Genomic DNA, 16,900 nt, shown 5'->3' on the forward strand with positions numbered 1-16,900 from the left:
CTCTTATTTGGGCCTCTTAGACCTTATTTTCATACTAATCTCAACAATTTTTTTATTGTAAAGAAGGTTATCACATCCTCAATTTGATAGTTTGTTATTATGTATATATGTGATTGAAATTCAATCTTTTTCTTTTTTATGATTAGGGTGTCTGAGTTAGCCTTTTTTTTTTTATGCTCAGGGTGTCGGACCCATTTTTTTTATAATCGGTAGTGTTCAGACCAATTTAAATGCACCTTAATTAATCTCCCAAGACCTTGAAACTTCAACTAATCCTTCTTTGTTTTTTATGATCAGGGGTGTCTGAGCCAGTTCTTTTTTATGATTTTTTTATGACTGATGATGTTTGGGCTAGTTTTTTTTTCTTACCGAGGATATTCATGCCAGCTTGCACGCATCTCCCAAGACCTCAGAACTATAAACCAGGTAAGATCTATAATGGTTATTCTATTAAGAGATAAAGGAACTCGAACTTAGAATATTATGTAAACTTAGATTCTCCTTTTCTCTTTTACCATTTAAACACCTAAATGTTGCCTCTCCCTTAGTTTTTGGGAGCGAGAAAATGAATTTTTTTTAATAAATTTACGTAAATAATACTTTATTGTTTTAAAATAATTAACATTTATTAACCAATGAACTCTTATTTTCTTTATTATTGGAAAAGAAATAATTTTATATTAATAAAATATTTTGTAAATATATATGCACATTTACTAACACTTCGATCTAACTCGACTCTAACTAGAACTTCACCGACTCATGCGCTCACTTTCTGTCTCAAAATCAAATCAAAGAACATGGAATTTTCAGCCACTTTGTTTAACCAGCTCAAGGTTTGAATTTCTTCTTTCTTATTCTTTTTGTTATGTTAATTTCGGCAGCAAAATGGATTTGTTTTTGACAATGTGTGTGAAACTTAATAGGTAGCAGAACCGTTTTTCTTGTTAGCGGGTCCAAATGTGATTGAATCAGAAGAACACATTATTCGAATGGCTGGTCACATTAAGACNCAAATCAAAGAACATGGAATTTTCAGCCACTTTGTTTAACCAGCTCAAGGTTTGAATTTCTTCTTTCTTATTCTTTTTGTTATGTTAATTTCGGCAGCAAAATGGATTTGTTTTTGACAATGTGTGTGAAACTTAATAGGTAGCAGAACCGTTTTTCTTGTTAGCGGGTCCAAATGTGATTGAATCAGAAGAACACATTATCCGAATGGCTGGTCACATTAAGACCATATCCAACAAGTGGGTTCATTCTGCTTTTTTATTTTTTATTTATTTATATTTGTGTTGAATTCTTAGTGATCATTGGAGATTATGAGTTTGTTTGCTTTGTTTTGGTTAGTTTTTCGAGGGCTATCGTGTTTCAGGAATTGGGTTTTGTTTATTTTGGTTATGTTGATCTGGGTTTGCTTTCAAGTTTTTTCTTTTTTTTGTTTGAGTTGAGTGTGGCATATCTTCGATGAGTGTTTGGAATTATTTACAGTGTATTGCTTATGCAATGTGATAATGTTGTTGCCAACAAGAGTTCCTGCTATAGTAAAAATTGGTCGGTGAATTGGGGAAAGGTCTGTTTTTGTGTGCCATTATGTCATGAAGAAATGAAAGAACTTTTTTATGATAGGGTGTTCCTTTTTCAAGGTTTTTGTCGCTGAATAAAGTGGATATAACGTTTGAACTGTCTTTTAGATCTTGATTGTGAGAGGCTTTTTTTTTTTCGCTGATATTGTAGAGTTGGGTTGCCGCTGGTTTTCAAGTCAAGTTTTGACAAAGCTAATAGAACATCCTCAAAATCATTTCGGGGTCCAGGCATGACTGAAGGCCTGAAGGTTTTTGTTTCTTGTTATCAAAACTTTTAATGTGTTGTTCTTTATGGAATTTTTTAGATCTTGTTAAGATAGGATATCACACTTGCGCAAGTTTCATTCTTTTTCTTTTTCTTATGTTTGGTGGCAGATCCTAGAGAAGGTTAAAACAGCATATGACCTTCCCATTGTCACTGATGTGCATGAAACAGTTCAGGTAAATTTTTATCTAGAAACACTTGTTCTATGCTTATATTCTCCATTGTGTGTTCAGGCCCTTGATTTTTTTGGGGCATTACTGATTGGATAGTGTTAAAGGTGATATTACAATGTAAAGTATGGATGGCACTGCTCTTATGATGTCTTTTTGATAATTTACTGCTTTTCTGAAGGACATTCTTTTTTCTTTCTGATTATAATGACCATGTTAAGTCATTAACCATTTTGTAACATTTGGTCCAAAGTACTAGTGAAGTACTAGTGAAGTATGATATTTTGATGAGTTGAAGAAAATGAATGAAATCTTTGCTTGATGATTTGTCTGCCTCATGTGCACTGCTGCTTGTGTAATGTGTTATACAATTGAATGATTGATTGTGAGGACAAGGAAAATAAATACAGGATTGTGTGGTTTCATGGTTTACTATGTTAGTCAGAAATCTCTTTGAAAGATATGGTCACTAAGCCCCATAGTTTTTAGCTGGTAAATGTTTGAGGGAATCATAATGACCTGGTATCTTCATTCAAGCATTTTCATCCTCATTTATATCTGAATATTAAGTTTTGAACTGCATTCAGCTGAGTAATGAACTTCTCCTTTTCTGAGCCAGTGTGAAGCAGTTGGCAAAGTTGCAGATATTATACAGATTCCAGCATTTTTATGTCGTCAGGTTGAGTTAATTTTCGTTTTATTAGAATGAATTGCTTCCAAAACAGGGGTATTGATAATTTGTTTTGAAGGATTGGCCCTTCTACCAAATTAAGTCATCTCATTGTTGATCTCTCAATAACAGACAGATCTTCTAGTTGCTGCGGCCAAGACTGGAAAAATCATCAATATTAAAAAGGGCCAATTCTGTGCTCCCTCAGTGAGTGTTCCTCCTCACTATTCTCTGACAAGTTACAACCTATTTGTTAGTTCATTTGGATTGCAGGATTTTGATATATGCATAAGCATTCATCACATTATGTTTAATTATTTGATAACATTGTGAATTTACAGGTCATGACAAATTCTGCTGAAAAAATTAGATTGGCTGGAAATCCAAATGTTATGGTATGCGAGAGAGGAACCATGTTTGGCTATAGTAAGTTAACCAGTTTTTTTCGAATGCCGTATGCCATGGATTCTGAAATGCATTTTCAGTCCCCAACTATAGTTCTGTTGTAAAAAAGATGATATGGAGGCTCTCTAACATCTCAGAATTCTGATTAATTCAAACTTTAAAATCCTAAAGAGCAGCACAACAGTGAAAACAGAACTACTGCATAGATATTGTTTCCACTGTCACTTTATTGATTTTGTCTTACAGAAAATGAGTGCCATAGTTCCATTAGCTGCGCAATAAGTGCTAAGTTCAAAGTGAAATTTAATATTTGGTTACAATTTTTTAATATTTATGTATTGGCTTAAAGGTAATCGAGTTAAATCATATATTTTTATTGTCTGACGCTTAATTGGAATCCCGAGTGCTAGTTCTATTTTAATCATATATTAAGATTACGCCATAGTTGTATCATTAATTTATTTTGTTATCCACTTGGACTGATCATGCATTTGCGATTTGGTTTGTAGATGATTTGATTGTTGATCCACGGAATTTGGAGTGGATGAGAGAAGCTAATTGTCCTGTTGTAAGTGAAATGTTCATTTTTTAATGCTCTCAGTACTTTGACTTAAGCAATATATTTTTCTTTTTGGTGTAATATGGAGCATAGAGTAGCAACCAGATGAAGCACCTAATGGTTGGAAGAGAACCCTCAGCACCTCAAGCTAGTTGTTAGTTTCTAGAAATTTTATATTTCCCTGATTATGGATGATTCAAATTTTAACATTTTAATATTAGCAAAAATTGGAAATGTTAGAAGTTGAATTTGTCTCACATCGCCCCAATAGTGGGCTGTTATAGTGTATATAAGTGATTGGGCTCCCTCCTCCCTTGAGCTAGCTTTTGGGAGTGAGTTCTACCCAAGCCCATTTTATCATGGCATCAGAGTCACGTTTGTTTCTCTCCCTTCTTTGGTTGGGGTGATGATGGGTTTGGATCCCGGCCTTGCACGTCGAGCGTGAGGGAGGGTGTTAGAAGTTGAATTTGTCCCACATTGCTCCAATAGTGGGCTATTATGGTGTATATAAGTGATTGGACTCTCTCCTCCCTTGAGCTAGCTTTTGGGAGTGAGTTCTACCCCAGCCCACTTTATCAGGAAACATTATGCATTACCCACAGATTCTTGTCATTGGGTTTGTCTTTCATGCTTTCATGTGCACCGTACATCAGTTGTCTAATATCTGTTTTCCATTGATACATTGAACTACAATAAATGGAACAGATCAAGTTTAATGCTCCACCCATTGGATCTGCTTGGTAAAATTGTTGAAAAAAAAAAAAAAGGTGTTTGCTTCCAGCCAGTGATAGACACTTATCATTGGACTTTAAGATGATATTTAGGGTGACCAATGATTGTCCCTAAAATTCCAAGAGTGATCCTTTAGATAATCCTTTTCAAATCTATTGTATGTGCTTAGTACACTCATGATAAACTGGCTGAAATATTCTTTTGTGTTGCCTTCCATTTTACATACTGTTATCTGGAAGAAAGACTTAGCAATATATTTCTCTGCAGGTGGCTGATGTCACACATTCATTACACAGCCTGCCGGGAAGAAGGTGTGCATTGTACATTTTGTATATGATAACTAGACAGTGTTTTATGTTTCTAATCTGTGAAAAAGTTAATTAACCTCAAATTGTCATTCAGTTTGAAATTAGAGAGATTGCCTCTGCTATCTGTATACTATCTGCATGGGCTTGACTATAATGTCGAAAAGATATGATTTTTTACTTTTACTTTAATAGAAGGGCTATTCATGCTTTTTTGTTGAAGTTGGATGGTGGAGGTGTTGCAAGTGGAGGTCTTCGTGAACTTATACCATGCATTGCAAGGACACTGTTGCTGTTGGCGTTGATGGAATTTTTATGAGGTATAGATCATTTGCTATAAATGATTGGTTTAGTGTCGCTTTTTCTAACTAACATAATACCAAGCATTAGACTGGTGAAGACTACTTTGAAACAAAATGGATTTGGTAAATGGTTGAAGTTACTGGCAGTCCCTCTTATTATCACAATTACTAACTTGAAGTTCACCAGAAGGAAGTGCTATTACAGATCTTCCTGTTTCTACTATTCCGTGCAGGCTTGCATCTACCTGATTGCTTTTGAGATTGCCATTCAATAAAGATTGGCACAAAATTATAGTTTGTGTTATTTTTCCCTCTTTCCCCTTTCTGTCATAGTATATATATGATTTGTTTCTAAAGCTTCTTTGAATGGTTAGGTACATGATGACCCTTTGAATGCACCAGTTGATGGCCCAACCCAATGGTGAGTTTACTAATACTTTCTTCTGTTCACAAATTTGGAGACTTTTTCGTCTAATTCACCAGCAGTTTTAACATTTTCTTTTTTCCCTTGTCTATGACCATAGCCACTCCGGAATTTGGAGGAACTACTACAAGAGCTCGTGGCAATTGCTGTAAATTCTTTGCTCCTTAATCTGTGTCGTTACTATTCTGATAATCCTTATGTAGAGACAAAATAAGCCCCATCTTCTCTCATTTTAGTTCCTTGCTTTAGAAAATATAACTGCTCAATTTCATTGTTTATGGAAATGAAATCGTAGAATTTTTCTTCCCGAAATGCCTTTTGCACACATCTCGGGCTTTGGTTGGAGAAATCTTAATGGCTCCATTTGGTTCACATTTTGTGTTTTTGGAAATTTTTTTTGAAAAATTAAAAAAGTTGAATTGGGCGTATTACGATGTAGGATTTATAAATTAATAAAATCCCCTTATGTTTTTTTTTTTACAAAATATCCCCTATAATAAAATATTAAAATTAACAAAACACTCTCAATCCACCCTCAATACGGATAGTCGGTCACCACCGGCTGAGGGGTGGTGGAGTCGCCGTATTGGCACATGACGGGTTGGTCTTGTAGATTGTGTCGATATGACATTTTTCGGCCAAATCCACGGTGGATCTGGTCGGCAAAAGCTAGATCTGACCGATTTTCTATTCAACGACGCCACAAAACGGTCGTCGTTGATGGTCAACGACGACCGTTTGTTGGCCATCGTTACCGACTGGTTACGGTCAACGGTCAGATCTTTGGTCTTAGATTTGATCTTTTCTGGTCAAATCCACCTGGATCGGGCCGAAAAAGGCTAGATCGGCGTACTATCGGCCAGATTCAGCCGGTAGTGTGTCATCTTACCAGATTCCGACCATTTTCTAGCAGTGGTGTTTTGTATTTTTTTTAAATATTTAGGGATATTTAATTAATTAGCAAATTTAGGGTTTTAAAAAAAGTTGAATAATATTGTGAGTTTTTTGTTATTTTACTGTTTAACTTTTTTGAGAATACTAAAGTAGTATTCCTAAAATGTAACCAAACGAAACCAATGACTTACAGTTGGGACCTGTTTGAGTATACCCTCCTCAGCCCCAGAATAGTATAGATTTCATTTTCTCTTTGTGCATGACATGATATTATTCATATTACAACTTGTAATTCAAAATTGACCCGGATGTTTGTAATGTCTAAAGAGGGTAAGCAAGGGGAAGCAACGCATGAACATTGATCTCGCACCATTTCGTTTTTAGAAAGACTGAATGCTTCTCTTTAACGGTGAGCAAGCAATAACTTCACATTCTGTTCTCTCTCTGACGATGATGATATCGTTCTAACACTTCTTGTTGCACCCTTTTTTTTTTCCACTTGGTTGCGCTGCAAGTATGCTTATCTAGTCTCCGACGAACAAGTTGTAATCTGAAGGCAACAGGCACGAATTAGAACATCCTGCACAAGAATGAATGATGAACTGATATGAACAAATTGATTGTTTGTTTGTTTGTATTCCTCTTATTGTGGATTAGAATCATATTGTTAGTTTCTTTCCTCCAGTTTAAGTCCAAAACTCATACATTATGTAATTTACCAATTATGTTTCACATTATTCACTAATATCCCGAGAATTAATCGAAATACGTGTAAGTTGGTCTTGTAAAAAAAAATCACTAATATGTCTTATAATAATGATACCATTCACATTCACATTTTATCATAGTGATACATAATTCTATATTAAATTTTTTAAAAATATTTATTATTTTAAATTGAATTACAGCCCAAATAGTTCAACACGGGGCCGCCCTATGCAGCAGCCCAAAATTGCTGCCATTGGAGCGGCCCAATACGGCAATGAGCCCACAAAATAACCTGGAGGTATTAATGTAACCATTAAAATTTGAAAAACAAAACTGAACCAGAGAGGCGGACCTCTAAAAGATTCACAACAACGGTCGCTAATCTAAATTCACACACACGTACTCTCTCTCTCAATTTTCAAATTCTCAAGCAAGATCTCTAATGGATCCACTTCATACCATTCATGAACCGTAATTTCTTAATATAACTTAATTTCATCGCACGGTTCTTGTAGTACGAAGAATTTAGTTTTTTTTTTTTTTTTTTTTTTTAAAGAAAGAGAACAATTAGGGTTTGTAATGTTTTTAGAATCTTTGGGTTATGAAGGAAAATTGGGTTTTTTTATTTTTTATTTTTTAAGTGGTTGGAATGGGGTTTTAGGAAGTAACTGGGCAATTTTTTGAATTTTAAGATTTCTATCTTCTGACATTGATTCTGTTCTTTAACCTTTAGGTTATTAACTTGAGTGGGAGATTCTCAAATTAAAATAATGTATTACATAACCATTTCTTCCGTTACTTTTCGCTCTCATTGAATGCTCTTTCTCTAGACATTGGATCAGAAGCCAAACAGTGTAAGGAATCAAGAAGCAAACAAAATGGTGGCTGCTAAAGTATGTAAACAATTTTTAAACTTCTTTTTTTATTTGATAATGTTTCCTTCTTGAGTTACATTTATTAAAAGTTTGTGTATTGTAAATTTTAGGGAAAATTGAACATGGGCCTCAATCGAATCTCTGAAGATAGTCATACAAGTAGGAGTGGTGAGGGTTTCTGTAGTTTCTACTATTTGTTTATTTTGGAATTTGGTGCTTGGTTTGTGATTCCGTTTTCTCATTTGCTTTGATGTAGTGGGCGTCAGAAATTTTAAGGTGTTTTCTGAGAATGAAAGGGTTAAAGACGATACCAAAAGCATGTAAGTGCAGCTATATTCTGCGCCTTGTGTTATGTTTCATTATTGGTTATACACAAGTCAATGTTCTCTCTCTTTTTTTAAATCTGCTGCTAGAGAGAGCCTTGCACCTGCAACGCTTGTAACTTCTCTTGTGGAATTAGAAATTTCTAACTAAGGAAATGAGAGAAAGGAAAGACAATGTAAATCAGGGTCTTTTAAATTTCTCTTTTGGTTTAAATTGAACTAAGAAACTCTTGAATAAATTGAAAATTTAAGTTTTAAACAAAGATTTGTACCCTAATGCTTACTCTAATTCACCCCCTCATTTTCATTTGCAAATTAGACCAGTTTATCTTGTGGATTCCTGGACAGACCCATCTTATCTTATATTATAATTTAATTAATAGTGTGAGATATTTTTGAGGATTTGATTATAAGACCTCTTGCTCAAATATGCTCTGATGTTATACAGAAGTAGAATTAATCACACAAGACTAAATTTCTTTGTGTTTTTTTATACTGCAGAAGGAATTCTGTATCAGTTAGAAAAGGCGCTGCTCTTACTAGTACAAGTGATAACAAGGTTTTTACCTTCCAATCTGTTCTCTTATTCTCTGTAATTTGATGTAGCATTGTGTGAGATTGTATATTATCTCCATTGACAAGCAATTGTTTTCTAAATAAATTATTGTTGGATTTATGGATTCTTGTTTAAGGGCATTCTTAACAAGGAGAATGACAAAGGCAGGTCTGGTACTTCTGGTAAGGTTCAATTATTGTTTATTTGTGTCTCAAACTGGAGTTGTATGTTTTCAGAATAATTTTATAGTTGATTGGCTCTTTCAGCTAACACAAAAGTTAGAAGAAAAGCGTTGGGTGATGTCAGCAATATATCTGGAAACATTCCAAGGAACGTAGTGCATGATGGTTCTAAATCATTGTGAGTCTCTTTCTATTATTATCAACTGCTTCCCCTTGAATTATCTTAATTTAGTTATTATGGTTTACATTTTATGCACCATCATATAGGATTACTAATATTGTTGAATTTTGAACTGGTTGGTCTGAAGTTTCTTGTTCTGTCGCAATGCAGGAAGAGCGTGAGAAGTGCACTCTTGCAACGGTATGCATATTTTGTCTTTATTAGATTCACCATTGTAGATTTCGTATCTGCATAGGTTTATTAAAATGATTCAGATCAAAGATTGACTCTAGAGTTTTTGGGAGAGTTAATATAAGATGGATCTGTGTATAACTTTTGAGTCATATGGGCACTTGATGTGATCATCTAATGAATATACTGTTGGACTATTATTCCAAAAAAAGAAAAGAAAAAAATCTTTGTCTGTTCGTGTATCTTTTTACATGCAATCTGTGTGTGCATGAATTGTGTGTGCGTGCCCATTATTGTGATTGCATAATCACAAGATTTCGTGATAATTAAATCAAAACTTGATAGAAAGGATAACAACTTTACTATAATTTGCACCGCTCATAAATGGCCATTAAAACTGCAGTTTGGTAGTGAAGAGGAGAAGCAAATTTTTCTTCTTCTCTCCTCTCTTTTTGTCCTTGTAATTTTGATGTTTGCTTCTAGTACATGCATTTATGCATGTTAATCTTGTCAGAATTGCTGGGTTTTTTTAATTATTATTTATTATTTTTTTTATTTTTTTGCCTCTTCCAATTGTTACGTATCTTTGCAGGGTTTCCTTGGGTACAGTTGCAAGGACTACAGATGTCTCATCAAGAAAGTCTTCCACGGTATTGAAATAAATACTGAGTTAATCATTAATACTGCCTTGCAGTTTATATCTAGTATAGGGGTAAAGGGGTTCTAAAATTATTTAAATGTGCTAGTTTATAATGGTGGAATGTAACATTTTCATCTAATTTCAGTAGAGGGGAATGACCTTTAAGCTATCCATACCCATGGGAGGATTCTGCTCTTTAGTTCCTTCTTTTACCTTAATTAAACATCCTTTTCTCTTTTTCTGTGCCTAGGGAAAAGAAAGGAAAATTACGAGTCTAGGTGCTGTTGCTGTCCATCCTGCAAGGAAAGGTTACTTTGCATTACACAGAAATCTTACTTTTAAAATGTTTTATGGCTAAGCATTACATTTTTAGTATTAATTGGACTTGGAGATTTGTAGGTAGCAAAGATTTGGCATCCTCTTCAGATGATCAGTGGACCAAGACCAAAGGTAGGGGGCTTGTATCTGTTGCCATTCCCAGCAGGTTTGTGCTTTTAAGTTTTTTTTTTCGTTCTCTCCCAATTTTGTTTTAGTCCTGGTTCTCAAGAAAATTCTAATGGTAGTTTCTTCTATATGTCAGGACTTCCAGGAATCCTCCTATACCAACAAGGTTTGTGGATCTTCAAAATGTTCTTTCATGTGTTAAATTTATAATATAGATCTGCTATTGATTGGGATTACTATTACTTTCTCTATTAAAGGGAGTCTTTACCAGTGCTAAAGAGGGTGAACCAGGAAGATACAAGTACTTCAAAGGTTGTTGTAAACTCTTTCTTTGTCCGTCACAATCTCTCTTCTCGAACTGCATATAGCTCACATGAATTTAACAATGTGTCTTATCTGCTTGAGGGCTTGTCTGATTGTAACTCTATTTTATTTTCTGCTTCTGAAAATCCTTCAGTCTTTGAAATGTCTTTTGCAACGCTTGCTTCTTTTTTATAAGTAAACTCTTAAACAAAACCAATTAATCTAGGTATACAAGAAGCATAAAGAGAAAATCATCTCTTAGACAGAAGAAGTTAGCTACTACGTTCTTTATTGTAAAAGTTATTTATATCAAAAGAATCCTAATATGGTTTTAATACCAGCCATTTGTAGGTGCAATTAAAATACTAAATGTAGGTATCTCTTTGTAGTTATAGTCTTCAGTAATATGAGCTCCTTGTGTCATTTGTCCAGCCAATTGTGAAGATGACACTTATTGGTCCCAATGCTAAAGGGACTTCAAAATCCAAGCATTTGTCAAGCCTGAATAAATCGAAAACTGTTGCTGCATCGAAGAAAAAAGAGAAAGTTGTGAGATCTTCTCCACCGGAGAATATTGCATTAGTAGTTTCAGATGAAACAACTCAAGGAAAGCCTTTAATTGATGGCAATACCAATCCAAGCACAGATTCATCAGATAACATTGCCAGGAGAAAGTCTGATCGGAGGAGAACTTATACATCTTTATTGATGGCAAGATCAAAGGTTGGTGTCTGTTGTATTCTAGTAATGCTGTCTGTCACTACTTGAATAAAATTGGCATTGTTTTGCAGTTTATAGAAGACCAAGGTGAAGTCATAGAGCAAGAAAAGCTACCAAGCATTGATGATGACTGCAATCAGCTGGAAGTTGCTGAGTATGTTGATGAAATCTATCAATATTATTGGGTTATAGAGGTGATTATTCACTTCTTTTCATTGCCTTAACTTTTTTTTTTTTTCCTCCAATTGTGTTTTCATCCTACTTTGTTCAGAATGGGTTGAAATATGTTTTCATTCTATATTTGCCAAGTATTCTAATGCATATTCTTCAGAAGTATGAAAGCCAGAAATATTTGGTTCCCTAATGGATATCATGAGTTTTTAAGAACATCTCTTCAGTGAGCATATCTATCTTTTAGTTTCATGTGATAAATGTTATGTAAACAAATCTTTGGCATTAGTTATAGATACATTTAATTTAAAGTTGCTGGATGAGAAATTGACCTGCTGAATTGCCAGTAAGATGCTAAAATTTCTTACAAGTTAAAATGGTGATGACAGAAAAATCTGCTGCTAGATATTGGTTCCGACAAATGACTTAAAGAAAAAGCTGGTTAGAACCTTAGCCATTACGGGGGTTCATTTGGGATCATAGTCGGTTGTTCTTCTGCAATAAACATCTTTGATTGATGTAGCCTTATGTGCTCCTAGTGCCAACTCAATGATTGTTGGCACAATTTGCATCAAGGTTTCCTTTAATGGTCCTCACAATGTTTAATCATACCAAAGAGGAGGCACATTCTTTCATTCAATAACTCTTCTATGTATCATTGAAAAATTTCAAAGGAGAAAGATCGATGTTCTGTGCATTAGGCAGGATTATTTTGTAAATTTTGCACACTAATTGGTCATGTGTGTTGAAAACTGAAAAGAGATGGTAGAGGCCAGTTCTTTTTTCTTGCCATCTTGAGTTTTTGTTTTGTGTGGGTTGTTCTCAGGCCATCCATAGTTTAAAGTGTCGGCTTCAGCAATTTTGTAACCTCGAGATGTTGGTCAAATTCTGATTTTGTTCTGTTCGCTTACCTCTATATTGTTTATTTCAGTCTCCTAGCTGTTCTGCATATAATGTTTAGCTTGATGAATTCTGTGTAAGCTAAACTGGCTTCTCATGCAGGCACAGAATCCACCTCAAGAAAATTATATGTCAATCCAAACAGACATTACACCTCAGATGCGGGGTATTTTGATCAACTGGCTAATTGAAGTACATGTCCATCTTTCTAAATGCATTCCACTCTCTTTTTTATCATTTCCTAGTATTGCTTTGAGGCTACCACAGTGCTGATATTCACTAAGTTATTGCCACTCTGGTATAATAGGTACACTTCAAATTTGAATTAATGCCAGAAACACTCTATCTCATGGTCACATTGTTAGACCAATATCTTTCTCAAGTCAAAATTAAGAAGAATGAAATGCAATTGGTTGGTCTTACAGCACTTTTGCTGGCATCAAAATATGAGGACTTCTGGCATCCTAGGGTAAGTGATACCATCAAGAATTTCACACGGTACCTTGTATATTATATTCTTTTCCTCTTCTTTTGTTTTCATCAGCTATTTCCAAACTTGCTCATCTGATATTTTCTGCTCCCCTCATTGCAGATCAAAGATTTAATTAGCATCTCAGCTGAAGCGTACACAAGAGTCCAGATGCTTGGATTGGTATGCATTTGCACATGGTTGAATTTCTCAGGCAAAATTAGTTTCTCCTACTAAAGGACTTTCATCGTAGTTGTAGGTTTATCTCCTGTTCTGTTCTAATAAAGGCAGTGGTATCCGAATTATGTTGCTTTCTACAGTGGTCTTTCTTGGTCTTAGATATATACACTGGCTTTGACATTTCAGGAGAAGCTTATGCTAAAAACGTTGAAGTTCCGCCTAAATTTGCCTACTCCATATGTCTTCATGTTAAGATTTCTCAAGGCTGCTCAGTCTGACACAAAGGTATTTAAGCTTTGATAAAAGTCATTCCATCAGAATCTAACCGTTTAATACACTGTTAACTTATAAAAGTTGTAACTAAGAAACTCATGGATATAAATTTGCTATTGTCCCTTTGCTTGTACTGTTGCTAGCTTGAACATCTGGCTTTCTACCTCATTGAGCTGAGCTTGGTAGAATATGAAGCTTTAAAGTTCAAGTCCTCGCTGTTGTGCGCATCGGCCATCTACGTTGCTCGATGTACCCTGCAAATGACTCCAGCGTGGACCTCATTGCTGGTCAAGCATGCACGTTATGACGTGCCCCAAATCAGGCACATCTCTTTGAAATTCGTATCCTGCAACCTTGTTACTTAATGGTGAACTATACTTATATTTCCAATTATTTGCTCATCGCAGGGATTGTGCAGAGGTGATCTTGAAATTCCACAAAGATGCTAAAAAAGGGCAGTTGAAGGTCACTTATGAGAAGTACATGAAGCCTCGTCTCAGTTGTGTTGCTGGAATTAAACCCTTAGATAGACTTCCTCTTTAATTTCCCTTGAAATTAATGTTTTAGCTCTGGGAAATCAGTATCCTTTCTACAAGTTTGTTGAACGAAAGAATGGCTAATATTTCACGAGTGGTTTGTATATTTTCCATACGGGTTTTATTTTCCACAGTAATCACAGTATCAGTATTTTTTTCTACAAGTCTATCGTATAAGTTTCTAAGATTAAAGCTGCATTCATAATAGAAAAACTTTGAAAGCAATAAACAATAATTTGCATTATCAGTAAACTATCAATAGATCTATAACATTCAACAATGACTCAAAGCAAGCTTAGTTATTCAATAAGATTCACAATCTGAAAACTGCCTCCAGTTAAAGCAAGAACAAAACTTCCATAAGTTGTGTAACTAGTGCTCAGCAAATCTGAAAGATAAACCAATTTTACCCTTTCTAAGCATGAATTCTTACAGTAGTATCCCTGCTTATGTACATATTTATCCTGATCCTTCGACAAAATCCATTATTCACCAATAGCTAATACATTATTCATGTAAGTAATTCACTAATAACACATATATGTATAGATATATATATGATTCGTATACATTATGTATCAAGTGGAGCTAATAACTATGAACAAGTAACCAAACCGTCTTGTACATTTAAATACACTTCTTGATTTAACGTCTCCATTACTGCATGGTAAAACTCCACCCATGAGGATGAGTACACGTCCACAGGACCCCATAAAAACGTTGGATTAGGACTGGCCGGGCAAGCAGACACCAAATCCAATACTGATGCTGCTGGTTTAAGTGGTTGTGGGAAATTGAATGCTAAATTATCGACTTTGTGTTCATAAATTTTGCCAGTTCGATCCAATTTATACCTTGAATTACCCTGAAACTGGCCTTCAGCCTCCCATGGAACTCTGGGAACAGCCCTCAAATTCCACCTTATGACTATCACATTCTCTGAAGGTTGCCAAATCCTTAATACATCAAGCGAAATCTCACGGAACAGAATTTTACCATGAAATCTCAATGCCCAAAAGATCAATTTGTATCTCTCAATGCCAGTAAATGTATTCAATGGGTCCACAAATGTTATATCCTCCCTGAAAAATAATTACAATTCATTAAAATCTACGGTTTTATGGGAAAACACAGTAATTCAAGATAAAAATCTAATTTTTCAATGATACCAAAGAACATAGAATCCTAGAATTTACCGGGAAACGAACAGAAATTCAACAATAACAATATACTTGTAAATGCCATAAAGTCTAAAACTTTCTAGGGAAACAAAATCAAACTACAAAAATAAGAGACACCCATATGAAGAAATCATCTCTAAATGTCATAAAACCCTAACTTTTGCTGAGCAACAAACACACAGAAAAATCAAAGAAAATAAGAGATACCCAGACGAGGAAATCACCTGTAAATGTCATAATTGAGGTCTCTGGTAAACAACAAAGGCATATCCTCCCGTAGAGTCCTCACAGCAAGGCCTAAATTGACATAAAAATCATCTTTTTCATGGTGGTGGTTGTCCTGCTCCCGCGGTGGGGTCTTAACCTGCGCATCCTGAAGCGTTGGAATCTGTAGACTGGTTACAGAAGAGAGAGCTAGAGGATAAAAGTTATGTCTTGTTGTCGATGTTGTTTGGAGAAAGGGCTTCTCTTTGGATGCTCTGGTTTGAAGAAGAAGAGAAGGAGAGAAATTTGGTAGAAGAAAAGCCATGGCCTTTTTATTAGTGGAGCTGGAAAAAAAAATGGTTATTTTTAGATATTCATGTGGAGAGGTGGGCTGAATTGTATTACAAGTTCTAGAATCGGGAGTGTTTTTGTGTCGTGAAATAAGTGTGTTTTGTGTTGTTTAGAAGTGTTTTGGGATTTTGATATTGAGTGGTTTTGAACATGGCCATCAAAGGGGTTGTCTGTTTATTTGATTGATTGGTAGCTATGCCAATTTGTCATACTTTGAAAATAGTTAACTACCTTTTCCCACCCCAAAAATCATTTAATTACGTCTAACCCTCAAACTTTTAAAATATTATTTTAATACCCAAATCAGGATGGACACGAATTGGGGACCCCTATCAGGCTATCCTAGAGTCTGACTCAAAGGCTCATGGGGATTCCCCTCGAATCCAGCCCAATCCCCTTTGGGAATCCTCGAACTCAGCCCAATCCTCAAATAGGGATTTTGGGGAATCCCCGAACTTCCCGAGAAAAATATAAAAAATTATACATTATGCCTATTTGATAAATAATAAATTATTTATTTAAGATATAATTTTTTTTAAATCACTTATCAAATTATTAAAGAGAATTTAAGATAAATTATAAATAAATAACTACCATAATTTATTATTAATTAATTTAAATGTCTTAATACATATATATTATGTATTTTTGTTATTAACATTTACAAGTTATTTGAATAAAAAATATATTATTATCTATCAATAATATAACATATATATTAACATTTAGTCATTTACGTACATATCAAATAATTGATATATGCATATTTAGATCATTATATTTAATATAAATAATTTATCTATTATTATTTATTACCTATTTATATATGGTTTCACTCAATGTTCCCACAATTATATTATTATAATCACTTTTGAATTTGATCAATTAATAATATGAAATAAGTAATTATTAAAGTGGTAATTTCTTGAAAAATATGTTTTTCTTTTACATTAGTAAATTACTAAATTATGTATGGTTACATGATACAATTTATTGTGTCTCTTCATCTTTATAATATAATGTATGAATTTTCTGAATATCACATAAAGTTCCTATTTCTTCTTCTAATTAATCGGTAAATTCAATTTAGAATGATTTTAAATGTCAATTTAAATAATTAATTTGTTTTGATATAATTTATTGATCCATTGATTGATTTTCAACTATTCAAATTAATATAAGATTAAAAAATTAAACCTAGGGGTGGGAGAAATAATTCG

At 34.3% G+C, this 16,900-nt stretch overlaps 3 protein-coding genes across 3 annotated transcripts; 2 read left to right on the top strand and 1 right to left on the bottom strand.

The window, feature by feature from the left end:
• Positions 1 to 1,019: 1,019 nt before the first annotated feature.
• On the top strand, positions 1,020 to 6,724 carry LOC116142020 (2-dehydro-3-deoxyphosphooctonate aldolase 1). The gene is given in 15 exon segments (XM_031427477.1): positions 1,020 to 1,062; positions 1,153 to 1,250; positions 1,738 to 1,834; positions 1,962 to 2,027; positions 2,641 to 2,700; positions 2,824 to 2,898; positions 3,033 to 3,117; positions 3,606 to 3,664; positions 4,655 to 4,676; positions 4,679 to 4,698; positions 4,916 to 4,976; positions 4,979 to 5,012; positions 5,369 to 5,415; positions 5,518 to 5,566; positions 6,640 to 6,724. Coding segments are annotated over 13 exon segments (732 nt in total). The 5' UTR covers positions 1,020 to 1,026; the 3' UTR covers positions 5,388 to 5,415; positions 5,518 to 5,566; positions 6,640 to 6,724.
• Positions 6,725 to 7,753: 1,029 nt separating this feature from the next.
• On the top strand, positions 7,754 to 14,105 carry LOC116142061 (putative cyclin-B3-1). Its single transcript, XM_031427515.1, has 20 exons — positions 7,754 to 7,913; positions 8,006 to 8,063; positions 8,152 to 8,215; positions 8,720 to 8,777; positions 8,911 to 8,956; positions 9,041 to 9,134; positions 9,288 to 9,317; positions 9,901 to 9,958; positions 10,199 to 10,256; positions 10,348 to 10,432; positions 10,529 to 10,558; positions 10,650 to 10,704; positions 11,128 to 11,418; positions 11,487 to 11,609; positions 12,589 to 12,678; positions 12,794 to 12,955; positions 13,079 to 13,138; positions 13,322 to 13,420; positions 13,552 to 13,730; positions 13,816 to 14,105. The coding sequence occupies exons 1-20, from the start codon at positions 7,899 to 7,901 to the stop codon at positions 13,949 to 13,951; spliced, it is 1,791 nt and encodes a 596-aa protein (XP_031283375.1). The 5' UTR covers positions 7,754 to 7,898; the 3' UTR covers positions 13,952 to 14,105.
• Positions 14,106 to 14,333: 228 nt separating this feature from the next.
• LOC116142026 lies at positions 14,334 to 15,824 on the bottom strand. The gene is made up of 2 exons (XM_031427484.1): positions 15,350 to 15,824; positions 14,334 to 15,026 (listed from the first exon to the last, which is right to left on the bottom strand). The coding sequence occupies exons 1-2, from the start codon at positions 15,652 to 15,654 to the stop codon at positions 14,540 to 14,542; spliced, it is 792 nt and encodes a 263-aa protein (XP_031283344.1). The 5' UTR covers positions 15,655 to 15,824; the 3' UTR covers positions 14,334 to 14,539.
• Between the last annotated feature and the right edge of the window lie 1,076 nt (positions 15,825 to 16,900).

Source organism: Pistacia vera, unplaced genomic scaffold, assembly GCF_008641045.1.
Source record: "Pistacia vera cultivar Batoury unplaced genomic scaffold, PisVer_v2 Contig404, whole genome shotgun sequence".
NCBI classification, from domain to species: Eukaryota; Viridiplantae; Streptophyta; class Magnoliopsida; order Sapindales; family Anacardiaceae; genus Pistacia; species Pistacia vera.